The sequence below is a fragment of the Myotis nattereri genome, assembly GCF_964212035.1.
Source record: "Myotis nattereri genome assembly, chromosome: 1".
Taxonomy (NCBI): domain Eukaryota; kingdom Metazoa; phylum Chordata; class Mammalia; order Chiroptera; family Vespertilionidae; genus Myotis; species Myotis nattereri.
The window spans coordinates 31,073,123-31,092,367 of NC_138075.1; the positions used below are offsets into that span (position 1 = coordinate 31,073,123).

The window sequence follows — 19,245 nt, forward strand, 5'->3', positions numbered from 1 at the left end:
ATGCAAGGGAGGGAGGAGGGGGAGAGAGAGAGCGAGAGAACCACTGACATGAACAAGACACGACTGGCTGCCTCCTGCACATGCCCCTACAGGGCTAGGGAACCTGCAACCGAGGTACGTGCCCTTGACAGGGAATCAAACTCACGACCTTTGGTCCAAGGGTTGACACTCTAACCACTGCTCCAAACTGGTTAGGGCTGAACCCACATCCTCCTGGTGCACGGGACAATGCTCAACTAACTGAGCCACACTGGCTAGGGCTACACTAAGTACTTTATTTTTAAAAAAATATATATTTTATTGACTTTTTACAGAGAGGAAGGGAGAGAGATAGAGAGTTAGAAACATCGATCAGCCGCCTCCTGCACACCTCCTACTGGGGATGTGCCCGCAACCCAGGTACATGCCCTTGACCGGAATCGAACCCAGGACCTTTCAGTCTGCAGGCCGACGCTCTATCCACTGAGCCAAACCGGTTTCAGCAACACACTAAGTACTTTAAATAGGTTAGGCCAGTGGTCGGCAAACTGCGGCTCGGCAAACCGCGGCTCACGAGCCACATGCAGTTCTTTGGCCCCTTGAGTGTGGCTCTTCCACAAAATATTGGCTCTTCCACAAAATACCGACTTCTGCACATGGGCCACGAAGTTTCAATCGCACTGTACAAGCGCCCCCACACATGGTATTTTGTGGAAGAGCCACACTCAAGGGGCCAAAGAGCCGCATGTGGCTCGAGAGCCGAGGTTTGCTGACCACGGGGTTAGGCTAATTAATCCTCATATTGACCCTGCGAGGAATTTTTATCTCTATTTAAAGAGGAAAGTAATAGTGTCAACAATATAAATAAATGGTAATTGAGTAAGACACCTGCCAAGGACAAAGGACTATAGAGTAGCAGAATTGAAAGTTAAACCCAGGTCAGCCTGACTCCAAAGCCCCTACTCTTAACCATGACACCACTGCTTCCTTCTATCTCAGTTTCTTCATAAAGACCACTGACAGCTGTCTATTCACCCCACACTGTACAACCTAAAAACCTTTCACTTATATCATTTGATTTAAAAACTCCATGAAGGAGGCATGATTATTTCTATTCTTTCATTAAAGAAACCAAGGTACAGATAGAATATAAGACTTGTCTAACCTCCCACCATGAGCATGTGGCAAAGCTAATTCTAGACCCAGGTTCTTGATTTCCTTTCTCCCCATCCATAGTGTGTCTCACAATAGAGACTTGTTTTACAGCCAAGAAATACACACGTTAAAGCTGAGAGCCTCAAATTAAGTCAATAACTTAACCTTGCTCACAAAAGAATAAGACGGAAAGGATTGCTGATACACTGAAATAAAGAACAGTGAACATATATATTTTTAGTGATAACTTACAAGTAACAAACCATATCTGGTTGTGCCCAGACTATATAATGTATCCATTAATTAGTATTGGGAGAACCCAGAACAACTTGAGAAAGACAGAGCTAGCTAAATCAACACAATAAACGTACTGAGCTTTGAACTCCAAGATCTGAACTAGGCAGACCCAGATCTGTACCTCATGGGGCAAACAGAGAAAGAATGAGGTGTCAGGACATGCCCACACCCCCAATTACACCTATAGGTGAAACCTTGTCCTTCTTGTATCTCAGGGTAGGAAGGTAAAAAAAGACTGATGCTTTTTGCCTGGTTCCTCTTTATTTAAACAGAAAAATAGACTCAGTAGAACTGGGTTCAAAAGGTCTTTATTCTTTTAGATCCAGAGAAAAATTTTAGAAGATGAAAAAGAAAGTATCACAAAACATAGCATGATGTTGGTAAAGTAATAAAATATATGGATAGGATTTTATGTTTTAAATTTTTGTAGTATATTTAGTTCAAAATAGATAATAATTAGACATCTTGCAATAGATGAAGATATCAGTGGAGGCATGTGAAATTGTCCTCTTGAGCTCCAAATGACTAAGTTGGAAGCATTCAAACCCCAAAAAGGGACGATTCATAGGCTGTAACAGGCTTAGTGCTATTTAAAGTAATGAAGCACTTTCTCTACTTTCTGGATTCATTTCACCAAATGATTTCCTCAGCAGGTCAGATATAGATTTGCAGTAAGTGGAAAATATTTTCCAGGAATAAAACAACTGATTCCTAAGGAGCAGCTAACTGAGCTTTTCCAAATAATAAATTTTGGTCTGACACGCCTTGGTTTCTCAGAGGGCGGTCACCGATATTCTCAGACTCTCCCGGACCTTGCCAGGCCCTCTACTGCATGTGCACTGAACGCTCCTGAGAGGGAGTGACCACTGGCTGTGTGGCCCTGAGTGAGCTACTCAACTTCTGGTGCTTGGTTTCTTTGGCTCTAAAATCGGATTAATAATAGTACCTACCTCATGGAGCTGTGAATGAGCATTAAATCAGTGCTTTTTTAAAAAGGCCTTGCCACAAAGTAAGGACTCAAGAAACCTCAGCCTTTATTATCCCCGTTATATAACAAAGCTTTTCCCTGGTATCAATAATGATCACTTTGCTCACTTTTTTTCCTTACAAGCAAAGCCTTAGTCCAGAATGCCTAAGTCTCTTAGATCTGAAGAGGAAACAACTTCGTTTCTAATGCCCAACCCTTTTAAGTTTGGTCTCACAATGAGAAGAACTAACTGAAGTCAATTCATTTGTATCTAGTTCTTTCTATGCTTTCCAGAGCATTTTACATTCATTATTTATTTGGATCTCTCAATAATACTGTGCAGGATATAGAATATCAATTCTTATTAGACCAATTTTTTAAAAGGGGGACAATAAAAAATAGAGTAATGCTTTGCTTAATGGTTGTGCTGCTACCAAATGGCAGAGGGGCCTAAATGCCAGAGTTTAGAACACCCAGTATTCATTCAACTATGGAAGTTAAGATAGTCTAAGATTCCTTTGGAGCAAAAGAAACCATTCTATTTATATTAACAAAAGTCCACACTTTATTCAGATTTTCCCAGTTTTCCCCAAATGTCCTTTTTCTGGTATAGAGCCCATTCAGGATATGACATTGCATTCAGTAGTTGTTTACTTACTTACTTTGAGTAAATCAGTTTCTCAGATGTCCTTATCTTTGATGACCTGACAGTTGTGAGGAGCACTGGTCAGGTATTTTGTAGAATGTCCCTGAACTGGGATTTGTTTGATGTTTTTCTAATGATGATACTGGAGTTACGGTTTTTGGGGAGGATACTACAAAGGTAAAGTGCCATTCTCATCACATCATGCTATCACATGGCCTATCACCAATGATGTTAACCTTGATCCGGGCTAGTGTTTGTCCCCTTTCAATACTATACTCTGGAGGGAAGTCAACACACACACTCACACTTAAGAAGTGGGGAATATCTACATACATTATTTGAAAATCTTTTGCATGGGAGATTTGCTATTGTAATGTATATATTTACTTATTCAATCATTTATTTATGTCAGTATGGATTCATGAATATTTATTTTACAGTTTGGGTTATAATCCAATGCTACTTAACTTTTTACTCCAATTGTTCCAGCTTTGGTTACTGGGAGCTCCTTCACTTGGCTCTTCTGTCCTTCGGACATCCCCCACCATTGTGATTTTTTTCTGAGCACTTTTTTTTTTTGTGGCACAAGATGCTCCAGGCTCATCTTGAGTATTTATAGCCCTAATCCTAGAGTAAGTCATTTCTCCAAGGAGCCCTGCTTCCTTTTACTGGAACCAAGATCTGGGCACTAGGTTCTCCCATTCTAATTATTTTTAGCCACATAGCACTAACAAAGATGCTTCATTCTGGCTGCACCAATGTGAACTGGGAACTTTGGCAGAAGAGCTCAGCTCTAGAGAACAGTAATCCCCCAAATTACTTCTTTTCTTTCAAAGAATAGGTAAGTCCAAGCAGAAACAAATAAGCAAATAATTTCCATTATAAACTAAGACAAACCATCAGGTTTGCAGTATTGTAATCAACACAGCCTAGTTCTACAGAACTGCAGACGGTCCTTAGAATAACAGAGTCATTTGTCGGGGGTCATCAGGGAGAATGCTGATAGTATCTTCAGCTTTGCCACATAACAAACACAGCATGGTGTACTCCTAGAACAAGATAAAGTGCATCATTACTGTGAGGGACAGGGAGGAAGATGCTTCCTGACTTACTCAGGTGCTATTCTCTACATCGCCGTGGATATTCTTCCTGTAAGTTAAGTCAATTTCAACACCTATAAACAATGTCTTAGGTTTATTCTGTGTATCCCATAGCCTTTTGTTTATATAAACTGAATACACGCTGATGCTCTATTTACTATGAATACAAGAATGCCATCTTGGAAATCCATGGCCATTTCTTGGACTTAAAAAACACTCATATTGGTCTTGGTTAGTGCTGCTATTTGAGTGTGGGCCCTAAAGACAAATTCCTGGTCATAGAGCTGTTTCTTTCTAGGATATTTAGCACTGATATGCAATAGAAATGACTTTTAAAAGAATAAACAAGGGAGAAAATTCCTAAACCAAAAAAGCTATTTAACCAACCCCAAGAAATAAAAAATTATATTAAATCCACTAGTACGTCAAGCATGCCTCATATTTAGATAGTCAGTTATCTGGAATTTGATCTATTTAGAGAGTTTTATGTTTCTTGGGTTTAACAAATGTTCAGACTAGTGACAGAAGGGATTTTGTTTCAAGCAAAAATCCTCAGGGCAAAGTCCTGTTCTAACAGAGGTCCCTTTCTAGAATATTTAATATGTGCATAAACTATAGAAACATTTCTTTTAAACCTTTTGTTTAAAAACCTTTACCTTCTTTAGGAAAACAAAATCTATGTCAAATCTATACGTATTTCTGCACCAGACACAGAGATTGCTAGCTGTCTGGCAACTGATCAGTCAAGGCAGTTAGTGGACAGTCACTAGAGAGAGGGCCACAGAGATAAACAACGGCTACAGCACGAAGACTCAGAACCAGGCAACTGCCTTTCCATTTCCTTCTAGTGAGTTCGGCAGGGAGCTTAACTGTGCAGTGGACTGTTTCTTAAAGACTACATGTAATTTTAAAGTCTACTCCACACACACTGTAGAAATAAATAGAGGCTAGACCTCAGCAAACAAATGAAAGTCCCATGAATTAAAAATAAAATAAAAATCCAGTCTCTCCAAGGTCTTTTACTGCCTTCAAATACTTCTGCTTTCACCCATTGGACATTACATTAGTAGGATGTCAGCCTCCCACTGAAATGAAGAAGAAAAAGGTAATAAAGTCAAATGGGACTATTTGTGAAGCTAGATAAATATGTGAGTTTTCAACCAATCTATCCATTGACAAGTTTTTATTTAGTGCAAGAAACACTGGTAGACATGAAAGAAGGCAAAGGACAAAACTGACCGTGCAAAACTTACAACCTAATTTGGGAGAAAAAAAAACACACACCTAGCATATGGTATAAATTGTAAAGATTGATTATAGGCAGTCTGTATTCCAAATTTCATTGTAGGTCAACTGTTAGGAATTCAAAAGCAGTTTCCCACAGAAGTAGTTGTACCCGACAGATTCCCAGGAACTCCAGGGAGTCTTTTAAATTTATATTGTACAAGTACTATAGATTCTAACCATATATAGCAGCACTTCTGTGGGAAAATATGTCTAGAATTCTACCTTGGAGTGCCAGAAACATATCTCCATGTGCTGCCAGGAATGTGGTGGGATTGGGAAACCTTTTACCAAAACTAGCCAACTTGGGCGAATAAGAATTCCTCCCAGTTATTCATGGAGACCCTCAAAGGCTCCACTTGGGCAAAGCCAAAGGGCACAGATTTGGGAGGAAGGGTGGAGTGGGTGGAATCACCTTTGGGTGAGACCAGATCCTTTGGCTTATTCTGAGGTCCCATGGCTAGATCACAGAAGTCCTTTTCTCTATCACTATATATTAATTCTGACTCCAAGGCCTCTCCTCCCTGGTCCAAAGAGGAACAGAAAGCAATCTCACAGTCCCCTCTGGTTTCCTGGGGCAAACACATAGTCATTTTAATGGCTTTTAGGGTGATATAAAAAATAAGAAATATCTGTAATCATTCATAATGTATTTTCCACCAACTCTGTACTTCTGTCTCTACTTTCCCCTCTATTCTTGCCATCAGAAAATCTTCTTTGTTTAACAATGGCATTGTGGTTGCTTTATAAACAGTGATACATACTGACATATTTGTAGAAGTAGTGATACATTTGGCATTTGTTTCAAAATTATCCTGTGAGGAGACAAGGGAATGGTGAGGTACAATTAAAGCTGGGTAATGGAGGTTAATACTCTATTCTGCCTATTTTTTATTATGTTTAAAATTCCTGTAAGACATTTAAAACAAAACGATACATTATCAGTGGTGGGAATTGCACTTTAAGCCTGAACCACTGCCGGAATGAGGTGAGGCTGAATAAGGTGGGGAGGAGAAAACCAAGTCACAGCAGCTGAGAAGGAAGACCTACAGGGCCTGCTATAGGTACAAGAAGTGCTCAGAAAAAGGAGAACGAAGTATGGGCTGGACTGTCAAGAGCAAGGGGATAAAATTTAAACTCAGTTTAAAAGAGGTAAGATTTAGTTGGCTTGAAGGTAAAGAAAGGGACCAGTCAAGGAAAAAGTCCGAATAAGGACAGTGATATGAAAAAGAGCAGCATATGCCTATGAAGTAGCAGAGGAGTGACTGGGTGATATGCTTAAGGAAGATTAACTGAGGGCAGAGTGCAGAACTACAGTTTGGGGGCTGCTGCAGTAATTTGGTTTGAGTGGTTATGGTCCTTGACACAAGGTTTGGCAATGGAGCAAAAATAAGAGAAACAGAGGAAAAAAGAGGGCAGGTAAGATATTAGGCTTAGAGAAGGATATTTGGAAGATATCTGATAGGTTTTAAATGAGACGGAGTGTGCTCACTATTTGATGGAGTATAGAGAAGGTCCTAGCCAGATACCAAAGCTTAGGGGGAAAGGAGGGAAAACAGGAAAGGAAACCAGAGAAAAAGCAAATGAGCAGCTAAATGATTTAAAAGAAATATAAAATAGTCTAGCACTATGGACCTAAGTGAAGCAATGCTTTAAAAAGACAACAATGATTAACAAAACCAGAATCAGAAGAGATGCTAAAAGAGGTGAGAACTATTCTGGGAAACCTATGAGAGAAGAGTTTTAGAAAAGTGAAAATGAAAACCAGTTTGTAGTGGTTAAGAGGAACATAGAGAAATAAAGGAAGCAGGATATAAACCTATTCAAGTAATAAAGCAAAAGGAAGGCAGAGGATGAGAGGATGCGTCAAAGAGGGAGCTAAGTAAAATAAAAAGTTTAGTTTATTTTTAACAAATAAAGGACAGAGTATATTGAATGTAAACAATGTTAAGTCCCATGGAAAAAAAGAGTATGCACGAGACTCCTGAAGAAATGGCAGGGATAAGCGTCAGAGGAAATGAAACTCCGCTGTCACAGGAGGGCAGGAAGAAGTGTAAGGTCGGTGCTATGTGTGGTGCACATGAGGAGAGCAGTGGGAAACTAGGGAAAGTGAAGCCACCGCCCAGCAAGAATGCTGGAAAGAGGAGTCTGGACATTTACTGTAGCTAAAGGTGAGCTACGAAGGGCCAACGAGGTAGTCTGATGCAGAATTTCACATATGAGAGGGGGAAGGTGGATGCTGGGAGAGAGAACACTGGACATCAAGAGTCCAGTCTAAGAGATTTTTTTTCAAGAGAATTTCACACTATCTGGGCATTGTGACAGTAAACCATCCTCCTTTCACAGAGTAATTTCTAGGGCAGCTTTGAACATGGCTGCGTTCAGTCATAAAGGAAAATCAGCCTGAGTTTGGTCTCGTGGCAGCAATATACAATGGCTCAATTAGGGCATGAACAAGCAATCTCAATATCCATTTAGGAACTCTAAAAAGCTCTCAGGTCCTTCCGGAGCTTCTGGAAAATAGCTACAAGCATTCCTTTCCTCCCATGAAAGGATGGAGCTGCTCCTTTAAGCTCATGACGTGCTTGTTCCCCTATCGGGCCACTGCTCATTCACTGAAATCTTGATTTCGGCCTCGGTTACATATATCATATAAATATTTTTTTAAATATATTTTATTGATTTTAGAGAGGAAAGGAGCAGGGGAGAGAGAAACATCAATGATGAGAGAGAATCATTGATTGGCTGCCTCCTGCACGCCCCCCCACTGGGGATCAAGCCCGCAACCCAGGCATGTGCCCTTGGCTGGAATCCCTCAGGACCCCTCAGTCTGCAGGCCGCCGCTCTATCCATTGAGCCAAACCAGCTAGGGCTATAAATATTTTTTGAGGTATAATTTTTAAATACTGAGGAGATGCAGTCAAGATGCTATTTATTTATAAACACAATATATTAGACCATATTATGACAGGTGACTGTTTTCTTGCACACAAAATAAGAATGCGAGTGGTTATACTATTTTATAATATTCTATTATTAAAGATTTTTTATTTTTTCCTAATTATACTATTACCCAAATCTGGAGGATTTAAAAAAATTCCTTGGCCTGTTAAAAGCGCTAACCTAATACTTATATCCTGTGGATGAACATTTAGTTCACACTAAATAAGTAACTCAAATTGAAGGCTTGAAAATGGAGACAGTGAGGGACAGACGCAGGCTGCAGCGTGTCCTCACGGTTAAAGTGTGCCCTTGGCTCTCCTGCACGGTCCAGCTTTCCTTCCTGACCTTTAGACCTACTTCAGGCCTACACGAACCCGTAGAATTCTGTTGCATTCTTCGCATGCTCTGACAATTGTCTAAAGACTAAGCCTTATTCTCTGTAAATCCCTATTCTCTGTCCTAAGAGTGGTTCAACGTCTCTCCTCCAACCTTGGTACGTCCATTTTGTTATTTTACCTACCAAATAATATTAAAATGTCTTACTGCAATGGAGACTACAGAATTGCTCAACTCTACATGCCTATTAGGGAAAACCTCCTTATCACAATTTCCATGCCCAGCAAGTATGATGGCAGTGGGTGGGCCAACACTCAAAGCCAAAAATTGTGCAATCATATAACTACATAGAAAAAAGATACACAATAGTAACCTCATAGGAATGTTCTTCATAAAAATGACAGGACTGAGAAATCATCTGTAAAATACACACTCTGATTTCTGACTCTTGTGAAGACAGGTTTGAGCAGATCCACCCACATCTAAAGTTTCTCTCTCAAGCTACACAGGTAGAAGAGAGGGATGGTCTCTTCTAATATTCGCTAGTACTTCATTTATGAAAACTATATCCAGATTTTCAAGATTCTTTTATCTTCCCCCACCAATAACATACCCATAGTTATACATTTACCTGAAATTCATCCATGATACTGAATGTATATTCATGTCTGGCTACTACGTGATGACAATTCTGACATAGATCTGCCAAAACAGAGAGAGACTTAAATATTAAATAATTAAGTCCTGGAAGGTGTCTTAAGGCAGTAGAATTTCTATTCTCAGCAATGGTATTGCTTTAAAACATCTACCTTGATAAGAAATCCAGAATTCGAGACATAGCAACACTACATAATTAAGAGCCTAAGTTCAGACACTCAATGTGCACATATTAATTCCCATTGAATGCTCTCTAAGGTAATCAGTAAACAGATATGTAAGGCTGCTTTTTAAACCAGCTAGACCTATCTAACTACATAAAAGCTTTTATTCTCTGGAATGATAGAAATTGTGCTATGACAACCAATCATAAATAAACAACTAATGCTAGACATCAAAATAAATCTAGCGATAAAAAGAATACTCTAGTGAAAACAATATGATAGCCCTAGCCAGTTTGGCTCGGTAGATAGAGCATGGGCCCGTGGACTGAAGGGTCCTGGTTTTGATTCTGGTCAAGGGCATGTACCTCGGTTGCAGACTTGATCCCTGGTCCTGGCCAGGGCTCAAGCGGGGGGTAACCAATCAATGTGTCTCTCTTACGTAGATGTTTCTCTCTCTCTCCTCCTTCCCACTCTCTCTAAAAAAATCAATGGAAAAAATATCCTCAGGTGAGGATTAACAGAACAAAACAATATGATAATAATAACTATGATTTATTGAGTGTTTACAGTGTGCCAGATGTTTTAAATATGTTGTATCCATTTATCCATTTAATCTTCTCAAAAACTCAAAGAGGTAGATACAATTTTTAGGGATAAGGAAACAAACACATACTGTAGTTATATAACTAGGAAGACTACTGAGTTAGCAAGTATTGGAACCAGAACTCAACACCAAGCATTCTGGCTCCAGAACCCTTGCTCTTAACCACTATGACTTACTACCTGAAAGGAAATTGAGTTTAAAACATTATATCTATAAGAAAGAACAAGATTCTTCTAATTTAGAAAAAATTTTTTGATAGTCTGACTCTATTCTAAAGGCTTAGTGTTTTTATACCCCTCTTGCAAAATATCATTAGTTGTACATTTATTCCTTATATATTCAGAACATATCAAAGAACTAGGACACTAGCCAAAAGGAGATCTGAACAGTGTAACCACTTGCTAACATATCTGGGCACTAAAGTGTACATACACTTAATTTATTCACAGAACTCTGTAGAGCCAATCTCAGAATTGATTTATTTTTATTATCCATAGTTTGTTTGTTTGGTTTCCCATTATTGAGGATGAGGAGCAGCATATACAGGGAGCATATTTACAGCAGCAAAAGAAACAACAGACTGGCCCTGGCCCGTGTGGCTCAGCTGGCTGAGAATCGTCCCATGCACCAGAAGATCGCTGGTTCAGTTTTGGTAAGGACACATGCCCAGGTTGTGGGTTTGACCCCTGGTGGGAGGCAACAGATAGATGTTTCTCTCAAATCAATGTTTCTCTCTCTCTCTACAATTAATAAAAATATGTGCTTTTTTAAAAAAAAGAGTGGCTCCTAAGTTTAAAAAAAAAAAAAGACATAGAAGACTGATAGTGAGATAGGAGACCAAAAAAAGCTTTGAAAGGAGAAACAAGACCATAGAACTCAGAGACATTTAAAATAGGGGCAAACATGGCTTCTTGGCCTTTTGGCTAAGATAAAGTGTAAAACAGAAGCAAGCAACCCTAAACACTTTAATAGCTATAGGAGGATATCACTGTATTATACTAGGTCTAGTGGAAAATGAACACATGGATGACCCTAAGGTTAAAAAATAAAGACTCTATATCTTGTTTCAGAAGGCATAAAGGCTTTAAAAATAAACAAACAAAAATGGTGCCTGAATCATAAGCTTCAATTATCTCCAAAACTCATTTAAGTAGAATATCTGATGCTAGATAAATGAGGTGCTATTTATAATTTTCTCTTAAAAACCTAACTAACTAATAACTATTTGTTGCAATATATTAAAATAGGCCTCATCATACAGCACACAACATACCAACTTCCAAAAGCCAATACCTGCTAACAGACTTGCGTGAAAAGAAAGGGCCACTGCCCTGGCCTGTGTTGCAAAGTGGTTAGAGCGCCGGCCCTTGCACCAAAGGGTCACGGGTTCTATTCCCAGTCAAGGGCATGTACCCGGGTTGTAGGTTCAATCCCCGGCCACAGTGGGGGCAGGTACAGGAGGCAAACAATAGAAAATCGATGGAAAAATATCCTCAGATGAGGATTAACAAAACAAAAAAAAGGTCTACTTACGATCATAGGTAACTATTTCTTCTCCATCTTCCTCTTTCAAGGATTTGTTTGTGATCAGCATAAAATCCCGCTTACCACACACTGCACAGCCAGTAAAGTTCAGCAAGAAAGATCCATTCTCCAGGCAAATGTTACCCTAAAATAATAAAAATAGTAATTTAATTTTCTTATATTTCAAAATCCTTGGTGAAAATGATTAATAGATTTAAAATCTCTAAAGGCAAAAAAAGCACCAAAATTTACTTGCTTGAAGGCAGAACCAATTAATTTTTGAAATTATTATTTTTTCCTCTAGATGTGCTATCCATGGTAAATAAAACTGAAATGATGTTAGAGCTGTAAGTCTCTGAAATATGCAACTATGTTTAAGAGAAATAAATGCAAATGGATATTCAGAAACAATTAATGAAGCTTTAATAAAATATGAAAATAAAAATTAAAGAAACATAATAGCAAACAATATTAAATGAGGTATCTTATCATAAAACTAGAATTAAAATTCAATCAAAATGGAAACACTGAGCCAATAAGAAAAATGATCTTATACACTGCAATGCTCAGTTGATTGTTGAAACAGCATTTTCTGAAGCCTTAAAAATACCATAACATAAACAAACAAAATAGACTCTTAGCTCTATAGATGTCAGTCCTAAAGAATATATGTGATTTAGGCAGAGGAGATAAACTCTGCAATTCATCAGACTAACACCACGGCAATTCAAAGAGAAAGAGGTCTGCTTCATCACCAAGAAACTAACAATTTATGCTCCTGGCTCAGGGGAAGTCTTTGTTCAAGGCTTACTAATAATTGTTCACAACTAAGAGTCATTTCATAAATAACCTACTTCAATCTCATTTCTGACCAGCAAACTTAAGAGTATTTTTAATAGTTAATGTGATTAAAAAACATTCAAATAAACATTTCTCCAATGTAGCTGCGTGCCTGATACTGTGCATACCATAGTGGAGAAGTTGAGGATGAGTCACATGTTTCTTCTCTCAAAGAGCATATGAAGGATCAGGGAATTAAGGCCCAGTGAAGTGATGTCACAGCGAAGCTATCCTGGATTCCCTGGACAATTAACCTCTCCTTTATGAGTGGCTCCTCGGTGCTATGCATTAAGGAAGAGATTAACCCTGATGGGGGGAAATCAAGCTAACTATGTAGTTTGAAGACATTAAATCATAGGCACATGGACTCACCTACTGAAGAAGGGAAAAGCCTTGAGATTAAAGTATAAATTTCCAGCTATTAAGAACAAGTGTTTTGCTTTGATTAAAAAAATAAGCCGGCATGACTCAGTGGTTGAGTATAGACCTATGAACCAGAGGGTCATGGTTCAATTACGGCTCAGGGCATGGTCAGGGCACATGACCTGTTACGGGTTGCGGGCTGGATCCCCAGTAGGGGCATGCAAGAGGCAGCCAATCAATGATTCTCTCCCATCACTGCTGTTTCTATCTTTCTCTTCCTCTCTGAAATCAATAAAAATATTTTTAAAAAACACACAACTCTAACTTACATACAATAAAATCCACATATTGTAACAGTATTGGTAAATAACTTTTAATAAACATACATGCCAATGTAAACACTACACCAATCAAGATATAAAACGTCTGTCTTCCCAGGCAGTTCCTTTACGCTTTGCAGTTTATCTCTAACCTCTCTCATCTCAGGCACCCACTGATCTGATTTCTATCTCTAGAGATTAATTATGCCTCTCCTGAAATTTTATATAAACAAAATCATGTAGTATACTCATTTGCATTCAGATTCTTTTGCTCAGCATAATATCCATGTTAATCACCTCTGTTGTTATATGGATTGGTAGTTTGCTGCTTTTTATTGCCAAGTAGTATACCATTGCATGGATTTATCTGTTGACAGACATTTGGGCTCTTTTTAGGTTTTGGCTATTATGAATAAAGCAGCAATGAAGACTCATATATGTCTTGTGTGGACATACACCTTTCTCTTGGGTAAGTCACTAGAAGTGGAATTGCTGAATCAAATCATACAGTAAGAATATAATATATATATAAACATTATAATAAACTGCCACATGGTTTCCAGGTTTTCCATTTTCTATTTCCACCAGCAATGTGTGAGTTCCAGTTGCTCCACCTTCTCACCAACACTAGGTATTGTAAGATTTTTATATTTAATTTTAGCCATTCTAATGATGTAAAGTGGTATCTCATTGTAGCTTTAATTAGCATTTCTCTTATCCTATATAATAAAAGCCTAATATGCCTATCAACCGAACAGCAAAACAACTGGTTGCTATGATGTGCACTGACCACCAGGGGGAAGACGCTCAATGCAGGAGCTGTCCCCAGCCCACAGGTCCTAGGTCAGCCAAGTGGGGGGGGGGGGGGGGGATGGCCCCGTCGGTTGCCCCACAGATCAGCCCTGATCGCTGGCCAGGCCTAGGGACCCTACCTGTGCAAGAATTTCATGCACCAGGCCTCTAGTGAATAATGAAGATGAGAATCTTTTCATGGTGTCTATTCATAAAAATATATTTTTTTTATTGATTTTTTTACAGAAAGGAAGGGAGAAGGAGAGGGATAGAGAGTTAGAAACATCAATGAGAGAGAAACATCGATCAGCTGCCTCCTGAACACCCCCTACTGGGGATGTGCCCACAACCAAGGTACATGCCCTTAACTGGAATCGAACCTGGAACCCTTCAGTCAGGGCAGGCACATTTTTTTAAAGTTAGGTTGTTTATCTTATTGAGTTATAAGCTATTGAGCTATAAGATTTCTTTATATCTCTTAGATACAAATCCTTTCTCAGACACATATTACAAATATTTTCTCCCTGTCATCATTGGCTTGCCATTTTTATGGTGTCTTTTGAAGAGCAGTTTTTATTTTTTAAGTCCAATTTATCAAACTGTTTCTTCCCTTATTTTTGTGCTTGTCTTCTAAGACATATTTGTTTACCCAAGATTGCAAAGATTTTCTCCTATGTTTTCTTCTAGAAATGCTATAGTTTTAGCTTGCTGGTTTAGGTTTACAATCATATTGAAATAATTTTTATATATGATATGAATAATCAAGTTTCATTTATTTCCTTATGAATATTCAGTTGTTCCAGCAACATTTATTAAAAAGACTATCCTTTCCACATTGAGTAACATTGGCACCTTGTCGGAAAACTCAAATGACTACACATATGCGGGTCTACTTTTGACTATTCTGTTCCCTTGATTTGTATGTCTATCTATGCACTACTATCACACTCTTTTGATTACTGTAGTCTTTAAAATCAGGTAGTCCTGATTGGATTTAAATCAGGACTGCCTTGAATCTATAAAATCTGACTGTTAAGGACTCCAAGAAATTAAGGAATTAGAAACAGTCTTAAGAGAATAAAGCTCTAAATACTAATTTCAAGTAAATAGAACTCTGAACAGGACTGCACCCATAAATACGGGCACCTTGTATACAAAGTGGCTAATCCATGTAATCTGACCTTGTAAGTATGCAGAATGTAAACTCTAAACACAGACAGCATAAATCAAATTGGAAAGTTCAAGTTCTCAGTGTAACATCACAAGCAAGTAGGCCAGAGCTGTTAAAAATTCATTACCATGTATCTCTAGTCTACGAAAAACACCTACCACAAAACTCCAGAAAATTTTATGAAAACAAAGATAAATAATTAGATATTTATTATCTACTCATTCTACACTTAGAACTTCTAATATGCTAATCCATTATTTTTTTCTGCCAAATTTTTTGACTATACGTATTACCACCATCTTATTATTCTTTCCCTTGCTAAGCTCAAGCAAAGTGGCTCTGCTCTTACTGCCCTTAAAAATATCTATGACTCAATAAAATCTCAAGGAAAGATGCTTGAGATTTCCAATGGTCAATTAGTCTTACTGAACATCAGGAAGAGAGTTCAATTCTTCTAAGGCAGTGGTTCTCAACCTTCTGCCCTTTAAATACAGTTCATGTTGTGACCCAACCATAAAATTATTTTCGTTGCTACTTCATAACTGTAATGTTGCTATTGTTATGAATCGTAATGCAAATATCTGATATGCAGGATGGTCTTAGGCAACCCCTGTGAAAGGGTCGTTCAACTGCCAAAGTGGTCGCGACCCACAGGTTGAGAACCCCTGTTCTAAAGGTTACCTATTCCATTTTAAAAATCTGTTCAAGTTCTTTATTCTGATTCAAAGCCTACAATCCCATAACACCCACCCACTAATTATTTCTAATTCTGCCTTCTGAAATTCCAAAGAAAAGTTTAATTCTTCCTCATGACAACCCTTTAATTATTTTGGAGCACAATAAAATTGGAGAAAAGTGCTTATGAAAGGCACTTTCCTAAGTTTTCCAATTACCTCAATTCTTTTTCCGCTCTTCTTCCTCTACTGTATTCTATTTTCACTCCCTAAGTTAATTTATTCCTTGAAGCTCAATCTTTGATTCCATACAGTCTTTCTTTAAGAGAACAAATCTTTTCCATTTGACAAATTTGGCTGACTCATCTGTTTGAATCTTGCACCCAAACTGCAATCTTTATATTTTCACTTGATTGCTTGGATTTTACATTCTCAACCTTGAATAAGACATGATTAAAATAATCTGACCATTTGCTCCTCAATTTTGATAATCATAATTCCAATTTTCCCGGTTGCCTAGATTGAAAACCCTGAGATCATCTATAGCTCTTTCCTTCTCCCCTCCTACATTAAATTGGTTGAGTCCTGTTAATGCTTTCTTTGAAATGCGGTCTTCACTATTTCATGCCTACACTACTGTTGTCATGGCTCCCCAAATGTTTTATGGGACTCTCCTTTTACATTTTCCCCATCCCATTATTTCAATATACAGCTATAAGATTCCTTTTCCTAAGCAACAGATTTCAGAAGAATGTCCCTGTTCAATTTTGTCTGATGGTTGTCCAATGCCTAAAGTATAAAATCTAAACTTCTCAAAATAATTTTTAAGTCTTTGAAGTCTCAATATAATTTTTAAGTCTTCAGCTCAACTCTTAAGAATCCAACCTAATCTCTTTAATGTATCTCCCTCATGGTCTCTGGAACGTGCAGTGTTCATTATTGGATTCATACAAGCCTCTTTTTAAACTTTAGAAGTATATATGAAATAGAATACGGTACAGAAAAGTATGTGAAACGTAAATGTACACCATAATGCCTCTACCTATTAGGTGTCAGTAGTACTCCCAGATGTGACAACCAAAAATGTCTCCAGATATTGCCAAATGTCAGTTGGGAGGGAAAATTACTCCTCATTCAGAACCACTGCTCTAATTGGTTCACTTTCACTGCTCACTCACCGTGTTCCATCCTATGACTCCACCGCCCTTTGCCAGGCTTCTCCTATAAACAATGCTGCTACCCACATCTTATACAAGTCCAGGACCATACGCACATGCCTTTATTTCTGTAGGATGGCAACTGCTGGGTCATTCAGTAGGCACATCTTTAGCTTTACTTGATAATGCTAAACCTCTGTTCAAAGGGGTTGTCCCATATGAGTTTCCATGTTGTTATATAAAAAGAATTAATATTACTCAAAATATTAAGAGGCTGAAGAAACTATAGAGATTTCCTACCTCTCACCCAATACAAGAATCCTTGTTTTGCTATTTCCCCCCTTCCTTCTTTTCTACCCTCGTCACAACGAACTTTCAAGTCCCAACTTAAGTCCTTTGGGGGGGGAGGGGAGAGGATAGCAATGTAATCCCCTATTGCTCTCTCCTTTCTCTAAACTTGAACAGCATTTATGGACGGTACTACTCAATTCTTGTTAATCACATAGGCTGCAATGAGGCTGCCTCTTATTCCTTCTCCGCTACCCGCCTGTAATCTGGCCACGCACACACAGAAGTTCGGTACGTACACCATGAATGTGGAATGAGAGTAAACGAGTCTGCACGCCCCTGAGCGTGAGAGGAACAGAGATTTACAAGGTTAACAGCCGTGAAACCTAAATTCTAGTCTTGGCTCTCATACTAACTACAATATGAACCTGGGCAAGTGGCTTCCCCTTTCCGGGGCATGTGTTTTCTCATCTACAAAGTGGGGTTGGAAGAGACCTCAAAGGCCCTTTCCAGAACTAGAATTCTGTAAGAACGGAACTTCATCCCATGAAGCCTACGGGTGAGCCCAGAGGAGGGACGGCGTGTCTGCTGCCGACTGGGTTGAGGGCGGTGGGGTGTCCTTTGCTGTCCCCTGCAGCTAAAGAGAAGCGGGGTGACGACTGATGTCACCCACAGGGAGGGGACGAAGGGAAGGGCCGCCACAGCCGTCAAGTGCCCGGCACGGGAACAGTAGAGCCGCCGAGCCCGCCCCGCGCCCGGCCTCACGGGGACGGCCAGCCGCCGGCATGAGAAGCCCCAGGGGCCGGGCTCGGGCCGAAGGAGCGGGAAGCTCTCGGCGCTCACTCGCTCACCCGATTGGGATATTCCTTCTCCACACAGTCCCCGCACATAGCGACGCCGCTAACAGGGAAGGTCCTCCAGTACTTCCGGGAAGGCGAAACCTCGCGAGAGCTGAGAGATTGCCGCATGCGCCCTAAGTCCTCGCCCTTGGAGGATTTAGTCAGGGAACGGAGTCGAAGTCCCCGCCCCTTAGCAACTGTTGTCAGGGCACGGCGGGGTCTCTTATGCAACAACCTAGAGCAACCGCTCGGCCTTCTGCAACGGCGCGAGAACGAGCACCAAGTGGCGGGAAGGGGAAAGGGATCTTGGGCCGACCAAAGTTCCAATAGGCGCCTTCCTGAGTCTAGGCTGCCAGTTAACAACACACAAAAAAAGTAATTGTTTCTCACGTTCTGCTTACTTTCAACCTTTCAGCTGCCTTGGTTTACTCCATATATAAAGCTGAAATTATAATTTAAGTATTTTTCCTTAACCATTTCTTAGGGCAGTGAGAATGATAGGTCAGATCTCGGCAGATGAATAAGCAATAACTGAAGTGTTTGGGAAGAGGCACTTAAAGCTTTGCAGAAATGAACAACATAATCTGATGAACAAAAAAACAGAAAAACAACGATCAGACCGTCAAACCTCAAAGGGAAGGTAGGGGAGGGTGGGGTAAGGGGGAGAGATCAACCAAAGGACTTATATGCATGCATATAAGTCTAACCAATGGACACAGACAAGGAGGGGGGTGGGAGGAGGGCATGAGTGGGGGGGGGGGGGGATAAGGAGGGTAATGTGGGGATAAGGACACATATGTAATAACTTAATCAATAAAGAATTTAAAAATAAATAAAGCTTTGCAGAGACTCTCCTAAAAAGAACATGTAAAATGTTAATAGTAAATGACATTCCTGGAGTCCTCTGTGTGTCACAGAAGCACCTCAGTGGCAGGCAAACACTATATAAATAGAAAATGGCCAGGTCAGTGATCTCTGCCTCATTTCCCAATTCTGTGCAGCTCAAAATGCTTGTGATTGCTGCCCTGGTTCTTTTTTAATAACCTTTTTAAAGCAAGCAGTTTAACGGGGCTTGCTAATATGGGAACTGGATATCCAATGGAGTGTTGAAATTGTAATCTTTGGTATTTAAGGATCTGCAACAG

The 19,245-nt window shown here is 39.5% G+C and overlaps 1 protein-coding gene across 2 annotated transcripts; it reads right to left on the reverse strand.

Annotated features, from left to right (window-relative positions):
* Window positions 1-1,723: 1,723 nt before the first annotated feature.
* Window positions 1,724-18,208, reverse strand: CHURC1 (churchill domain containing 1). 2 transcript variants are annotated; one of them, XM_081087822.1, is made up of 4 exons: window positions 18,113-18,206; window positions 11,666-11,801; window positions 9,339-9,409; window positions 1,724-4,093 (listed from the first exon to the last, which is right to left on the reverse strand). In XM_081087822.1, the coding sequence occupies exons 1-4, from the start codon at window positions 18,149-18,151 to the stop codon at window positions 4,001-4,003; spliced, it is 339 nt and encodes a 112-aa protein (XP_080943948.1). In that variant the 5' UTR covers window positions 18,152-18,206; the 3' UTR covers window positions 1,724-4,000. The 2 variants fall into 2 exon arrangements, with proteins under 2 accessions (XP_080943948.1, XP_080943949.1); XM_081087823.1 differs by lacking the exon at window positions 9,339-9,409 and having other exon boundaries at window positions 18,113-18,208.
* Window positions 18,209-19,245: the final 1,037 nt, after the last annotated feature.

Excerpts from the sequence above, each read along its gene's own strand:
- CHURC1 (XM_081087822.1), bottom strand. The coding sequence starts at position 18,151 with ATGTGCGGGGACTGTGTGGAGAAGGAATATCCCAATCGG. Across the intron at positions 9,410-11,665 it reads AGAAATAGTTACCTATGATC|ATCTATGTCAGAATTGTCAT; the intron begins GTAAGTAGACCT and ends CTGTTTTGGCAG. Across the intron at positions 4,094-9,338 it reads GTATCATGGATGAATTTCAG|GAGTACACCATGCTGTGTTT; the intron begins GTAAATGTATAA and ends ATCTTGTTCTAG.